Source organism: Accipiter gentilis, chromosome 34 (assembly GCF_929443795.1).
Source record: "Accipiter gentilis chromosome 34, bAccGen1.1, whole genome shotgun sequence".
Taxonomy (NCBI): Eukaryota; Metazoa; Chordata; class Aves; order Accipitriformes; family Accipitridae; genus Astur; species Astur gentilis.
Window position 1 is genome coordinate 15,334,214 of NC_064913.1, and position 14,550 is coordinate 15,348,763.

At 41.6% G+C, this 14,550-nt stretch overlaps 1 protein-coding gene across 1 annotated transcript; it reads left to right on the forward strand.

Annotated features, from left to right (window-relative positions):
* The first annotated feature begins 5,253 nt into the window (after positions 1 to 5,253).
* ACTR6 (actin related protein 6) lies at positions 5,254 to 14,483 on the forward strand. The gene is made up of 11 exons (XM_049791940.1): positions 5,254 to 5,464; positions 5,922 to 6,039; positions 7,796 to 7,864; positions 9,212 to 9,335; positions 10,158 to 10,293; positions 10,384 to 10,440; positions 11,126 to 11,224; positions 11,408 to 11,486; positions 12,234 to 12,405; positions 13,318 to 13,456; positions 14,184 to 14,483. The coding sequence occupies exons 1-11, from the start codon at positions 5,397 to 5,399 to the stop codon at positions 14,311 to 14,313; spliced, it is 1,191 nt and encodes a 396-aa protein (XP_049647897.1). The 5' UTR covers positions 5,254 to 5,396; the 3' UTR covers positions 14,314 to 14,483.
* Positions 14,484 to 14,550: the final 67 nt, after the last annotated feature.

Below are 14,550 nucleotides of genomic sequence, written 5' to 3' on the forward strand. Positions count from 1 at the left end.
TCCCACCCCTGCCTGCCTTGCTCCCCGGCTGGGGCTGGTGGGACAGGCCCTGGCTGGCAAGGTCCTGCCCTGCTGGACACAGTATCCCCCCCCTCAGCTCCTGGCTTCCCTCCCTTACGGAGCAGCTGGCACTCATGCCAGCAAGAAAGAACCTCACTTGCGAGTGTATCCAGGATACTAAAACGATCTCAAAGAAGAATTTTGGCTTATATTTACCACAGGTAATTTCTAGGGCCTATCTGTGAACTCTTCCAACTCAACAGAAGACCCAAGAACCCAAGGATGTACAGAGTTCCCCATCAGGCAGTCATCTCATCCGCCAGCCTGGCCTTCACCATCAACTGTATAAAGAAAGGTGCGTGGAGTTCAGTTTATGGATGCTAAGTTGAGGATAATGCCCCCCTGTGTCAGGGTCAAAGAATGCAGTAACTTCTTCATCAAGGGTAACTTTCTTTGGAAGCTCTAAAGAACCTGCAAACTCTGTAGTTGATACCATTCAATCATTCTGAGGCTGCACATTCCCACAGAGTTGAGAGGAAAGAAAAACAAAAACAACTAGAGCCCAAGCGGCTTCAGAAACGTGAAGGTCACAGAATTAACAAAAAATATTTGTTGTTTTCCACATTAAATAAAGCAGTAGCAAATGTGACCTAAGAAGTTCTGATTTCGTTTCAGCGAGTGGTTTGTTTCATAAATGCAGAATGAGAAATTCAGCATGGCTTCATATGCATAATGCAAAAGATGATGGTCTGCCTTCAAATGCAGACGTGCAAGGCTTACGTAGTCTGGCAGACCATTGCTCAATGTTAAAGAGCATCACAAAATATCAATTCTAAGCTATTTTAAGGGTCAATGTATGAGGTTTACTACCATGTGGAAATTTTAAAGTCCTATTTATTTGTCCTTGCTATATTACTGACGGTCTTTGTTAGGTACTCATATCAACAACAACAGAAAGCATTATCAGAAGAGTCATTGCAATACATTGGTGAATACGTAAACAAACTCAATAAATATGTGAGTTGCCCTCAGTTAGCAATGACAGTAAATATACCAACTTTAGCTCCCAGAGATTTTAAATATTTATGTGTATCAACCACTACACATAAATCTAAGTGAACTTTAAAAGCCTGGGACTTGTCCTATAGGTCCTAAAAAAAAAAAAACCCAAACCAAAAGTAACTCTGAATTCCATACAAGTCATTGAATGATAACAGACGAAGTCTCATAGAGCTGGAGCTACTATCTAGAAGAGAAAAAGTGATTCATTAAATTCTGGCTTCCACCTTCATTTTCACAAGGCAAAAGTTAGCAATAGCTATAACAATCTTTTGTGTCTAAATTATTATTCTAAAAACTTTATATTATTAATAAAAGGATAAAGTAAAAATTATGTGATTTTAAGAGTAATATTTTATGTTTGTCTGTAACACTGTGAATACCTAAAGCATTTGTCACAACTCTAAGTTTTGTGTGTTTGGGGGTTTAGTTACAAAACCAAAATTTACTACTACTATACCTGTTGATGGGCAGAGAAGGAGAACAACCAACACTTTACAGTGTTCTTTAAAATCCAGAAACTCCTGAACCGGAAAAACAGGCTTTTAATAATTCCTGTGACCTCTCCTCAAGAACCAAAGAATGTATCTGCTACAGCGGGGATTAAGGATGCTGTCCTTAAGATACTGGCAAGCACATAAAGAGGATTGGTCTAAAATCAGATTGCCATGCGTTCTGCTGAACACCCTGGCTCATGGAAAGACATTTGATATGTTAGGATGAAGAGTCATCATATAGAGTAGCAGTTATTTTTAAGTTCTGAGATTTCCGAGAAAGCCAATTACATATAGATACAAAACTGTAATGCACTTTCTGTTTTATTGGATAACAACAAAGATACTGGTGATGGTAAGAAAAACATGTAATAAAGCAAAATTCATCATAAAGACAAGCGCAAGATCCTGCACCTGAGACGACATGACCGAAGAGCCCAGTGCAGCTAGGATCTGTGTGGCGGGAGAGCAGCCTGCTGAAAGGGACCTGGTGGTCCTGGCGGACAGCAAGCTGAAGAGGAGTCAGCAGTGTCCTGCTGCAGCAACCGAGGCAGATCAGATCCTGGGCTGCATCCGCAGGGGCATTACTAGCAGAGACAGAGACACAATCATCCCACTCTGCTCGACCTGCCCTTAACCAAACCAGCAGTAGTTTGGTACAGGCTCCAAAGGAGGTAAAGGACTGAGCCAAGAACTCCTCTAGGAAACCCACAAAGGAGCAGAGCGACACAGTGAGAACAAAGAAAGTTGCAGGTACAAAGAGTCTTGTGCATACCTCTCCCGTTGTATGCAATTTGACTACGAGCCAACCACTTTGTCCCATAAATATGACAGCCTAAGCGAGCCTGCTTTGAGCTCTCCCTGCTAGGCAGCGTGGCTACATGGCGGCGATCTCCCCTCGAATCGGGAGTCCTCTGAACGTTGCTCCTCAAAGCAAGATCTTCTACCAAGGACACATTATTGAATGAGCCCAATTTGAGTTCTCCCTGGATGGTAACTGGACTGCATGTCAGGCAACTCTCCCCTTGAGCAGGGATGCCTCTCAATGTTAAGAGATATTAGTCATTTAGCTTAAATAAGTAAGTTTTAAAATAGAATGAATCACTTAGAGTTAGAATGTTGCGTGATTTAGTATGCTGTTTGCTTAGTTTTACTTAGCATGAGTAGCTAGATTTGCTGAACTTGTACTGAATGTGTACCTACTTAGTCAAAACAGGGACCTCCAGAGCCAGCATAAATCACAAAATAAGGAGGTTTCAGGGCTACAACCATCAACAGCAGCTGCAACTCAACAAGGTAACAGCCTGTCTGGAGACAGTGAAGGAATCCAACAAAGGGTCAGAAGATCTCAGACCAGAATCACTACCGGACCAAAGGGTGCGTGGAAGGCACGTGAAGAGAGTGTGAAGAGTGCGTGAGGGGCAGGTGAATAGTCTGTAAGGGTATAATTGCCCAGGGATTTCTTTGTTCCAGTCAGTCCCTCCCTGGAGGCACCCAGCTCGAGCCGATCCTGCTGCTGTACCACTCTATTAAATTATTTATTTTTATGAGATTCAATGCCTGAGACTGTTTCGGGAAACCTACGGTTTGAGCTTTGGAGCAAAATAACTCCGGGCGCCTGGATGGAAGATACGTGATGAACAGCACACTAACCTTTGAAATCCTAACTAAGTGACATAAAGGATCGATTGTGCACATATAATTACATTAGCCATAAACGGCCAACCAAGCCTGGGACTAAGTCTGGATCCAGCTGCACCTACACTCCTCTCTGAGAAGGAGTTTAGAAAGCAAGGGGGTCTGCTCTGAACCTCGTGACTCAATGGGAGGGTCTCCCTTACCTTTTTGCACCTCCGGTCTCTGTGTAAATCATTCTAAATCCATTCTACCTCGACTTTCCTTTGTATATTTCTTCCATGTAGTAAGTAACAGAGTGAATCTTGCCATCGAACTCTTTAAGTGGCGCTTTTAATAATTCATGCTAAAATCACTTTTGAGAATACCTTTGATGGTGATTCTAAACCACTCCTAAATCAGGATCTGTGACAGCTTGTCAGACCACACCTGGAGTACTGTGTCTGGTTCTGGTCCCCACAATTCAGAAAAGATGTGGACAGACTGGAGAGGGTCCAAATGAAGGTGGCCAGTGAAGGCCAAACAGGTGATCAAAGGGCTGGAGAACCTGCCCTGTGAGAAAAGACGGAGGGAGTTAGGTCTCTTCTCCGTGGAGAAGTCTTGGGGGGGGCGCCTCATCACAGTATTCCAGGTCCTAAAGAGTGGCTCTCTCTTCACAAGGAGTAGAGGAAACAGGTATAAGCTGCAGCAGGAGAGGTTTCCTCTTGATGCAAGGAACTTTTTTTACAGTGAGAACAATCAATCAAAGGAACAACCTCCCCAGGGATATGGGGGTGTCCCCATTGCTGGAGATTCTCAAGACGGGGTCGGACAGGGTGCTAGATCACCTCCTCCCAGCGCCCTGTCCCACGGAAGGTTGGACCACATCATCTTCTGAGGTCCCTCCCACCCTGGGCCATTCTACGGTTCTGCGATTCTAGGAAGCCGCATGGTAATCGACACGGACTGTGGTAAAACAAAAGCTGATCAGTGACAGCAAATACTAAGAGCACTGGGTTTTATGCTATTTACAGTAAGAGCATTAATTACAGGGCGCTTAAAGCAGCAGTAAAATAACGATGGCGGAGTGTACCACCTTCTCCCTTTTTGTTTTGCGCCATTCTCTTGATAGCATATTTCCATACATTCTGTATGGTATGTCTAAATATGTTGATGGTTTTAATATTTTGTACCAGCTGTGGAAACTGGTTTAGCTGCTAGGTGACTGTAAAAGTGAGATTTGGTAAATAATTATTAGAAATCTTATACTAACACTATGATTGAAACAATAGACAAAAGTATAGCCAAGCAATTAACCAGTAGAGGTAGTTACTCATAAGTTTTGCAGTTCTTTGCTCTTATGACTGGATGTTCCTGTACACTAGGTGAGAACAATGCTGAAACTGACCACGTGTGACTGAAACTGCGTTAAGCTTCAAGATCAAAGAACAAGGACAGGAATAAAGACTTCAAGGACAGCCAGCAAGAACTTCAATGGGTCGGTGGTCGCCAAAGCAGCCCTTCGACTCATAGGGATCCTTCATTGCGTACGATCGGATGTAGGCAGTGCTAAGATAGTCAGTTGCGATCATTTTTATGTATGTGTATCCTCATCTGATTAATATGCAATTAGTTATTCTATATAACCTGTTTGTGCTGAAGCTGCGGCATGCGCGCCAGGTGGAATTATCCCCCGTGCATCCAGCGCTGCAATAAAAACCGCCACCTAAAACACCAAAACGAGCCTTGGAGAGTTCCTTTGACCGGCTTTTCGTCATCGCGCTCACAGAAAAGGCCCCCGCTGCCCTGCCGCGTTCTCGCGCGGGGCGATTTCCACCCACCGCCTTTCTCTCCGACGCGCCGGGTCGCGGAACGACAGCCGCCGCCCCACTGAACCGCCACGGGCACCCGTGACCGGGACCCGCCGCCCCACTGAACCGCCACGGACACCCGTGACGGGCCCCGCCGCCGCCCCACTGAACCGCCGCGGTCGCCCGCCAGTTCTCCTTGACGGGAACTTCCGGGTCACGCCCGACCAATAGCGTCGCCAAGCGTCGCGGCATCACGTGACCGCCGGGCGCGCTGCCGGAAGCGGTCCCGGCCGCGACGCCTGCGTCCCATCAGGCAGCGCGGCGCGCGCGCGGCCCCTCCGCTCTATGGTAACCATAGAGATCCACGGCGGTGGCGGATCAATACTGGGACGGCGGCGGCCGCGGCGCCGCGGGGAACATGGCGACGCTGGTGCTGGATAACGGCGCCTACAACGCCAAGATCGGCTACAGCCACGCGAGCGTCAGGTGAGGACCCGGAAAGGGGGCGGGGCGCGGCGGGCGGGCGGCCCCTGATCTCATCGCTCCTCCGGCATCCCGCTCGCCGCACCGGCCCCTCCGCTCCCCGCCGCCGCCGCCCGGGCCTACGGGAGCCCGACATTCCTCTCCCTCAGCCCGCTTTACCGGGGCAGCGGGCCTCCAGCGCGCCTGCGCACGCCGCGGACAGGCCCGACCTGGCTCCGCCCCCGCGTCTTGACCCCGCCCCCCTGTGGTCTGGCCACGCCCCCCCCGCGCCGCGGGGAGGCGGCCGGCGTGGCCGGGACAGCGTGTGCGAAATTAGAGATGATTTCACTCGTGGTCCGCTCCCGTGAATGGATTACAACCGAAACACGGCAGCGAAAAATGCAGTGCTTAGGAAAGCGGCGTAAAGACAACGAGCGTGTCTGGTGCTGTGATGAACAGGAAACTTCCCCCTCTTTTCCAGCGTTATTCCCAACTGTCAGTTCAGATCCAAGACTGCGCGCTTGAAAACCTTTACGGCAAATCAACTGGATGAGATTAAAGATCCCTCCGGTCTTTTTTATATTCTTCCTTTCCAGAAAGTAAGTAAGATATCCTGCGTTTAACATGATAGCCAAATGTAGGTTGTTTTAAGGAATAGTTTTCATCCGATATGTCCTGACTGCAGGGTTATATGTAGTATCATACAAGAATCAAATTCAGCAGTGTGACATTTAACAATCGTAGAATCATAGGGTCATTTAGTTGGAAAAGACCCTCAAGATCATCGAGTCCAACCGTAAACCCAACACGGCCAAGCCCACCCCTAAACCGTGTCCCCGAGCGCCACGTCTACACGTCTTCGAAATACCTCCAGGGATGGTGACTCAACCACTTCCCTGGGCAGCCTGTTCCAGGGCTTCATAACCCTTCCAGTGAAGACATTTCTCCTAATACCCAATCTAAACCTCCCCTGGTGCAACTTCGGGCCCTCTCCCCTTGTCCTGTCGCTTGCTACTTGGGAAGAGAGTCCGGCACCCCCCCCCGCTACAACCTCCTTTCAGGCAGTTGCAGAGAGCGATAAGGTCTCCTCCCAAAAGCCTCCTTTCCTCCAGGCTAAACAGCCCCAGTTCCCTCAGCCGCTCCTCACAGGGCCTGTTCTCTACACCCTTCAGCAGCTTCGTTGCTCTTCTTTGAATGCGCTCCAGCACCTCAAGGTTGGCCTTGTAGTGAGTGAGGGCCCCAAAACTGACCACAGTAGCGGAGGTGCGGCCCCAGCAGTGCCAAGTCCAAACGCACCATCACGTCCCTTGTCCTGACGGCCACACTGTTTCTGATACAAGCCAGGATGCTACTGCCCTTCTGGGCCACCTGGGCGCACTGCTGGCTCATATTCAGCCGGCTGTCGACCAGCACCCCCAGGTCCTCTTCTGCCGGGCAGCTTTCCAGCCACTCTTCCCCAAGCCTGTAGCGCTGCGTGGGGTTGTTGTGATCCAAGTGCAGGACGCAGCACTCAGCCTTGTTGAACCTCATACAGTTATCCTCAGCCCATCGATCCAGCCTGTCCAGACCCCTCTGCAGAGCCTTCCTACCCTCCAGCAGATCAACCCTCCCTCCCAACTTGGTGTCGTCTGCAAACTTACTGAGGGTACGCTCGATCCCCTCATCTAGATCATTGATAAAGATATTAAACAGAACTGGCCCCAGCACTGAGCCCTGGGGAGCACCACTTGTGACCAGCTGGATTTAACTCCCTTCAACACTGCTCTGGGCTCGGCCATCCAGCCAGTTTTTTGCCCAGCGAAGAGTATGCCCCTCCAAGCCATGAGCAGCCAGTTTCTGCAGGAGAATGCTGGGGGAAAGGGTGTCAAAGGTTTTACTAAAGTCCAGGTAAACAACATCCACAGCCTTTCCCTCATCCACTAAGTGGGTCACCTTGTCACAGAAGGAGGTCAGGTTAGTCACACTTTCACAAACCCACGCTGACTGGACCTGATCACCTGGTTGTCCTGTACTTGCTGTGTGATGGCGCTCAAGGTGATCTGCTCCGTAACCTTCCCCAGCACTGAGGTCGGACTGACAGGTTTCTGTCAAAGAATAATGTGTATAGGAAACACAATTTACATTGTTTTTGTAGTGTAGCAATTAACATACCAATGTGGAACACTTGTAACTTTCTTTATCCTATATAACATTTACTCCTTAGCTTAGAAATGTGAATTTAGACATTTTTACTCTCAAATTTATTTTACCAGTCTGTCAATCACTTGACATTTTTTGATTTCTGGTAATTTTATTTTTTGTAAGTATTATTTTATTTTCTAAATAGTGTAAATTTTTTTTTCTAAATTCCTACAGGGTTACTTGGTGAACTGGGATGTCCAGAGACAGGTGTGGGATTATCTTTTTGGAAAAGAAATGTATCAAGTAAGAGCCTTTTTTTAATTACAGATTTTGTGTAGGTTAACTACTGTCTAATGGAATCAACATAAGTACATCAAATATTAAATAGAACTGGTGAGATTGCTGTTCTTTTTGAAAGTGCCTTCAATTAGGATCACAGGGATTTATTTTTTTGCAAACTGAAGAAAATTTTTACTTTAAGGTCTGGTGTAGGAATTTAAAAAACATTTAAACTTTTTAGTCTTGTGTGTATTCACACTGAGTTCAGTTTACATACGTTAAGAAATTCACATCAATATAATTAAGAGTTCAAGAATAGACAGATACAGTGTGGTTTAGAGATCAAGAAACTGTTGCTGTAAAAGAGACTGATGAGCTAGGTCAGTAGGCCAAAAGACTTACACGTTAAGTAACGATCTTTGGCTAACCATTTTCTACCTATGGGTAAGTAGAATGTATAGAATATAAATATCTGATACTCATTTTTTCTTACTTATCACATGAACTGGATTTAGCACAAGAAGTGTAGTAAGGCTTCCCTTTTATTTTTTCTTTTAAAAAAATGTTATATACTCTGAAAATTTGGGGGGTTTTGTAACACCCAGGAGGCAGAGTGGTACTGAGAATGAAAGTAATGCCTCAGAATATCTTAGTCTGCATACATAAAAGTATACAGTGCTGGTTTTTCATACTTAGCTTTCATTTTAGTTTTGGAACTAGATTCAATGTAGTCATGGTTTCAAGGAGAATTTGTTTTTAATTCTTTTTCATGAGTGAAGACTACTGAGAGATACAGCTGGTAGTACGTTTAGAGCCGTATCCAGTTACGATTGCAGTAACCCTCCGAAGTCCTCTCTAAAGGAGTTTGAGATACCAGTAAATGCAGAAAGCCCAGGATCTTTTGCTGGTCTCACTTGGGAGTTTTACTACTGATTCTACTTTGTGCAGGACTTCATCTTTGGTTATTAGATAAGTAATTTTGTGATGCAAGTGCTGAGCTGTTGAAGAGACTTAGCTTTCTGTAGTTGACAGGATTAGTGTAAAGTACCTTACATCAGTATTGTAGTGTTCCTTTATGGATATCTCTTTAAAACGTTGGATTACGATTTGTAAGGATGGCAACAGGAGCAGAATATGTATGAAGGTATTCCCTTCTATTACATTTTTACTCATTTATTTGATAAAGTTGTATCGCTACTGATGAAGTTTTTAAACAAACCTAAAACCTTCTAAGCTTGGCTTCTACAAACAGATATGGCAAGTGGTAATCATGTCTTCAAATTTACACAAACTTCAACTGCTGCAAAATATGGTAATGGAATATTAATTTCTAAGTGTTGTGTAATGACAGTCTTAATGTATTTTTCATAGGTGGATTTTGTAGATACCAATATTATTATTACCGAACCTTATTTTAACTTCAGTTCAATACAAGAATCCATGAATGAAATTCTATTTGAAGAATATCAATTTCAAGCAGTTCTTAGAGTAAATGGTGAGTCTGTCTCCTTCTAGTTTGCATTTATCTATTTTTCAAGGTTAACTTTATAAATAAATAAATAAATGAATTTGCATGCATGCACACACATGCATATGCATACACCTGTATATATAAAGATAGTAAACAAATTACTTAATTTCCTTCCTGGCTCTTGAGCATCTATCTTGAGTGATATGCTCCTATATGTACTCTAACTGCATTAAACTTTTTAATTTTTAGAAATTCCAGCTGTACTCTTACACTACTTTCTGAAGAGTGTCATGGTATATAATTAAAGGACATTTGAGGAGCGTCAGGATGACAGAGATAACGGATGGATTTTGAAACAGGATAGCATTTGAGAAAGTCTACCAAAAATTTGCATGAAGTCTTTGATAGCTTTCCTTTTTTGGGGGTGGGGTTGTTTTTTTGTTTGGTGTTGTTTTGTATTAGCAAATAAAACGCAGCGTTACGATAAAGCAATGTACCTTACAGGGAATGTGTAAATAACATCACAACCCTTCTGAAAGATAGCTGGACATAGGATACTCCTTTAGATAGATTTGATAACTTGTGGTGTGATCAGTCTGCTTGGACTTCACGAGAGGAAAATTAACATGGACTGGAATTATTGAAAAAGAATAAATGGGGGCGTATACGATACTTCATTTTATCTACTGTCAAAATTAATTCATGTGTTGGCTGTAGTATTATGTATTGAGGTCTTAGAAGTCTGTCAAAGGCATTTAAAATATGAAGCAAGTACAGTTTCTTATCAATGTAAATTCTAAAAATGTATGTTCATATAAAAGTTGGATGAAATTTTCTGTATTTCAGCCGGAGCTCTTAGTGCGCACAGGTATTTCCGGGATAATCCATCTGAGCTATGTTGTATCATTGTGGATAGTGGATACTCTTTTACACACATTGTACCTTACTGTAGAAGTAAAAAGAAGAAAGAGGCAATCATCAGGTAAACTGCAGTGTGTATTTCCTAGAAGAATTGTTTGCTATGCCTGAAGTTAATAATGACAGAATTCCTTGTGTTACTCCTTTTCTTTAGGATTAACGTCGGAGGAAAACTCTTAACCAACCATCTGAAGGAGATAATCTCTTACAGGTAAAGCATGTTGATCATCATCTTGAGACCTGGTATGAAATGAGCTAGAAGTTTGTGGGGATATTCTTAATGGTTCTGTGAATTTTAGATTAAATGCTGTTTAAAGGAGAAGGGAATTTTCGTCTGTTATAATCTGCTAGATGCCGACTTGAGCTTCAGCTCAAGGTGAGTTAAGATGAGCTTAAGCTCTTTGAAGAATTAGGCTGTTAGTTTTTAAAGTGCCAGCACTTTTGAAGTTGCTGAGGTTACTGTGTGTTCACAATTATACAAGTCCTTACATATTTTCTGAGATGCCTCAGCAGATTATCGTTCAATTTGCAAACTGATTCTATCAATACCAAAAATAAAATTCAATAGGATCAACTTTTCATTAGGATGCTTTAGCCTGGAACTTTATCTAGGTAAAGGTCTTTGCTAGTAGAGCTAATTGCAGGATTATGGCTATACTTCTTATGAAGACATTGGGCAAACGCAGGTAGATGTTTGTATTGAACTGTGAAATAGGAAAATACTAAACTCCAGTAGGCCAGGAATGCTTTGTACATTGAATACAAGTTTTAGATATTGAGACAGTAGCTTTCTGTCATTTGAAAACTATGGTTGTTCATCTCCAGTGGAAAACTGGACAGGTAATGCTAAGACTTAATTCTCAAACTTCTGTGGTTTTGGTTTTTGTTCTTCACAGGCAGCTACATGTTATGGATGAAACGCATGTAATTAATCAAGTGAAAGAAGATGTGTGTTACGTTTCTCAAGACTTCTACAAGGACATGGACATTGCCAAGTACGTATACAATCATACTAAATTTAAAAGTTGGTACTTCTGAATAATCTATTTGTATATACAAATAATGCTATACTCTTAATCAGAAAATTTTGCAGTTAAGTCAAAGTCTTGTCACTATAAACCAGTTGGGATTTAGAACTTGTTTTTTATTATGTTATATTTTACATTCTTCTCTTTCAGATTGAAAGGAGAGGAAAATACTGTAATGGTAGATTATGTTTTGCCTGACTTCAGCACAATCAAAAAGGGATTTTGTAAGGTAATGATAGTATGGTTTTTGAAGTATAGTTGTTTGGACTTCCCCTGCACAAGTCTAGTAGACAGGTTAAAAAGACTTTCTTTTTCCTAATGCTGTATGGTAACTTTTTTCAGTGCTATGCATTAATTGGTAAAGTTTTCCTCGGGAAGTTGAGATGAAAATTAAATACTGTTTTTCCAGCATAGCATTTTATGTTTTATTATTTAATACTTGTAGCTTTCTATGCTTGTGCTCTGTCATACAACCTACCCATATCATTATTGGTGGGGTTTTTTTAAAGTTAAAAGTTGGAGGATGTTTCTCTGCTTTGATACTTTTTTGTAAGTCTCTCTGAATGTCATTTAAATACCCTAGTAGGTATTTAGGTAGAATTCCTACTTGTAGTAGGTAGAAGGTTCAAAGTGATGTTATAGAAGAGCCTGAAAAGTCTTCATACCAACAAAGACAAGTTAACAATTTTATCTCATTTACTGAGTTGGCCATAGTTTCGAAAGCAGTCCCGGTATTTTAAGGCCACTCTCTTGCATACCTGTTTTATTTTGCTTTAGGCAAAGCTGCAGTTGATAAGAGCAAAGTCACTTCAGATTTAACACAAGAGTATGTATTATTCTTAAAAGATTTGTTGATAATATGACTTAACGTAGATTATGCTGCCTACCTCTGCAGTACGTGAAAAAGATCAGTTGAATACTCTAGGATGTAGTTTCTTTTCTTAAGCAGTGGCTACTATTCGTGTCTTTAATTTAGCCAAGGGAAGAGATGGTATTAAGTGGAAAATACAAGACTGGTGAACAAATACTTCGTCTAACAAATGAAAGATTTGCAGTTCCAGAAATACTCTTCCATCCTTCAGATATTGGTATTCAAGAGATGGGAATTCCTGAAGCCATTGTTTATTCCATTCAGAATTTACCTGAAGGTATAACCTATAAGTATTTTGAAAAGTGTGTGTGTGGGGGTTGTGTTGTTCTGTTTTGGTTTGCTTTGGGTTTTTGTTTGTTTGTTTTAAGCATCCAAAGTGTTGTAAGAAGCTGGTACCTTCAATATGCCAGTTACTAAGTTGTTGTGAACTGTTCTGTCTTCTGGTGTGTCACATACTCTAGAACTGTCTAGCTACAAGATTCTCTGTTAGGCAAACATAGTTTTGTGGTGATTCATTGATTGGTTTCTACTCTTGTTTCAGTTAATTGCTGTAGACTTAATTCTTAACATCCTTTCCTAATGTGACCTGCCTTTGACACTGATGATGCAATGTACCTGAAATTAGATTTAGCTGTGTTTTAAAATACCTTCTTCACTGAAGAAGAGAAAAATGAAACTGATGAGAAAAATGAAACTGACAAATCTCAGTAATTTAAGCATCACAGTATAAAACCTTTCTGACTGCTGTGCTTGTCAGAAGTAATACAAATGATATATGTGTAAAGAATGTTATTACTACAAAGAATACTTTCATAGTTTTATCATACCACGTAAGTATGGCGGCATTGAGGCTATTGTTTTGTTCTCTTTAAAAGAATGTATCATTTAAAATCCCTTTTGAGAGGGGAATTGTGTTGGCAGACATGACATTTAATAGACAATATAAGAAAATAGTAGTTATCAAAGCCAAATGCTAAAAATCCTGAAGAACAGAGGATGATTGGTCACTTTTTTGTATTTCTCAATAAAACCATTTAACTGATGTGATCATTAGATGATCATAAAATTCTTCTATGTGTATTTCTTACTTCTGTTCCAGTTCATAACAAAATTGGGAAAAAACCTTTAAATATACATTCAGTCTCTCTCTACAGATTTTTTTTTTTAATTATTATTTCTTTTTTTACAGAAATGCAGCCTCATTTCTTCAAGAACATAGTTCTGACTGGGGGAAACACCCTTTTTCCAGGCTTCAGAGATCGGGTTTATTCTGAAGTTCGATGTCTTACTCCAACTGATTATGATGTTTCCGTTGTTCTTCCTGAAAAGTAAGTTCTAAACTGTACAGGACAAGCTCTGTCCTTCTGGCAGAACAAACTGTAAAGTAGGATTTCTTTTGCTGATTAAAAAGGTAGATTGAGTAAAGGGGTTAATTTAAATACTAAGTGAACCAAAACTGTACAAGAAGGTTTTAAATCAGTGAAGTGTTTTCAGGATCAGTCTTTTTATTGTGAACAGATAAATAAGTTTGTATTGTCATTAAGTGGCCACATAAGTATGCAAGGTTAGAGATTAGGCTTTTACTTAGAAGAATTTTCAGGATCTGAATGCTGCCATGTCATTATTCATGTAGCCACTTCAGGGATTTGGAAGGGGTAACATCTTTGCAGAGCATATACAGTTGAGACAAAACAGGTATGTCTTGAAGTACAGAAAAGTCTTCACTTTTTAAAAAGTTATTATTGAAGAGTATTAAAAAACATTACTAAAGAATCATTCCTGTGCAAAGTAAATACAAAGACATCTCCACGTCCTGACCTCTTCACACGTGCCCCCAAAGAGGCACTTACTTTTTATAAAAAGCAAAGTCAGTTAGCCCTGCTAAAATTTCAAACTTTGTCTCATAACTTGTCTGGAGCTGGGTGGTTTGATTTAGCAATCAAAAATATATTTTTAAATAGGTATGGCTAAGTGAAAGTCTTGGAAATCATCACTGCATACTTCTATTTGAAATGAACTTACAGATGAGTAACAATACCTTTGTTCATTTTTCAGCCCTATTACTTATTCTTGGGAAGGTGGGAAGCTCATTTCTGAAAACGATGATTTTGAAGACATGGTAGTAACTAGAGAAGATTATGAAGAACATGGACACAATATCTGTGAAGAGAAATTTGATATATAGGTAGCATAGCTGGATACATTGTTATTCCATTGTTTCACTCAGAATGGAAGTCTTTGAACTACAACCTGGTTTTTGTCAGTTAGGATTGTGTTTTAGCTCTCCTGTATTTAAGTGGGTTGGGAAAAAAAATCATTTTGAGAGAGTTTAAAAATAAAGTTCTACAAGCCTAATACTATGAAATAATTTTTTCATTGTCATTTCATTGTGCTCTTATCTTTTGCTGATAGCTTCATTGTA

Bases quoted from the DNA above. Each gene is read 5' to 3' on its own strand.
- ACTR6 (XM_049791940.1), top strand. From the start codon at position 5,397: ATGGCGACGCTGGTGCTGGATAACGGCGCCTACAACGCCAAGATCGGC. The intron at 5,465-5,921 runs GTGAGGACCCGG...CCTCTTTTCCAG, and splicing joins TACAGCCACGCGAGCGTCAG to CGTTATTCCCAACTGTCAGT. The intron at 12,406-13,317 runs GTATAACCTATA...CTTTTTTTACAG, and splicing joins CATTCAGAATTTACCTGAAG to AAATGCAGCCTCATTTCTTC.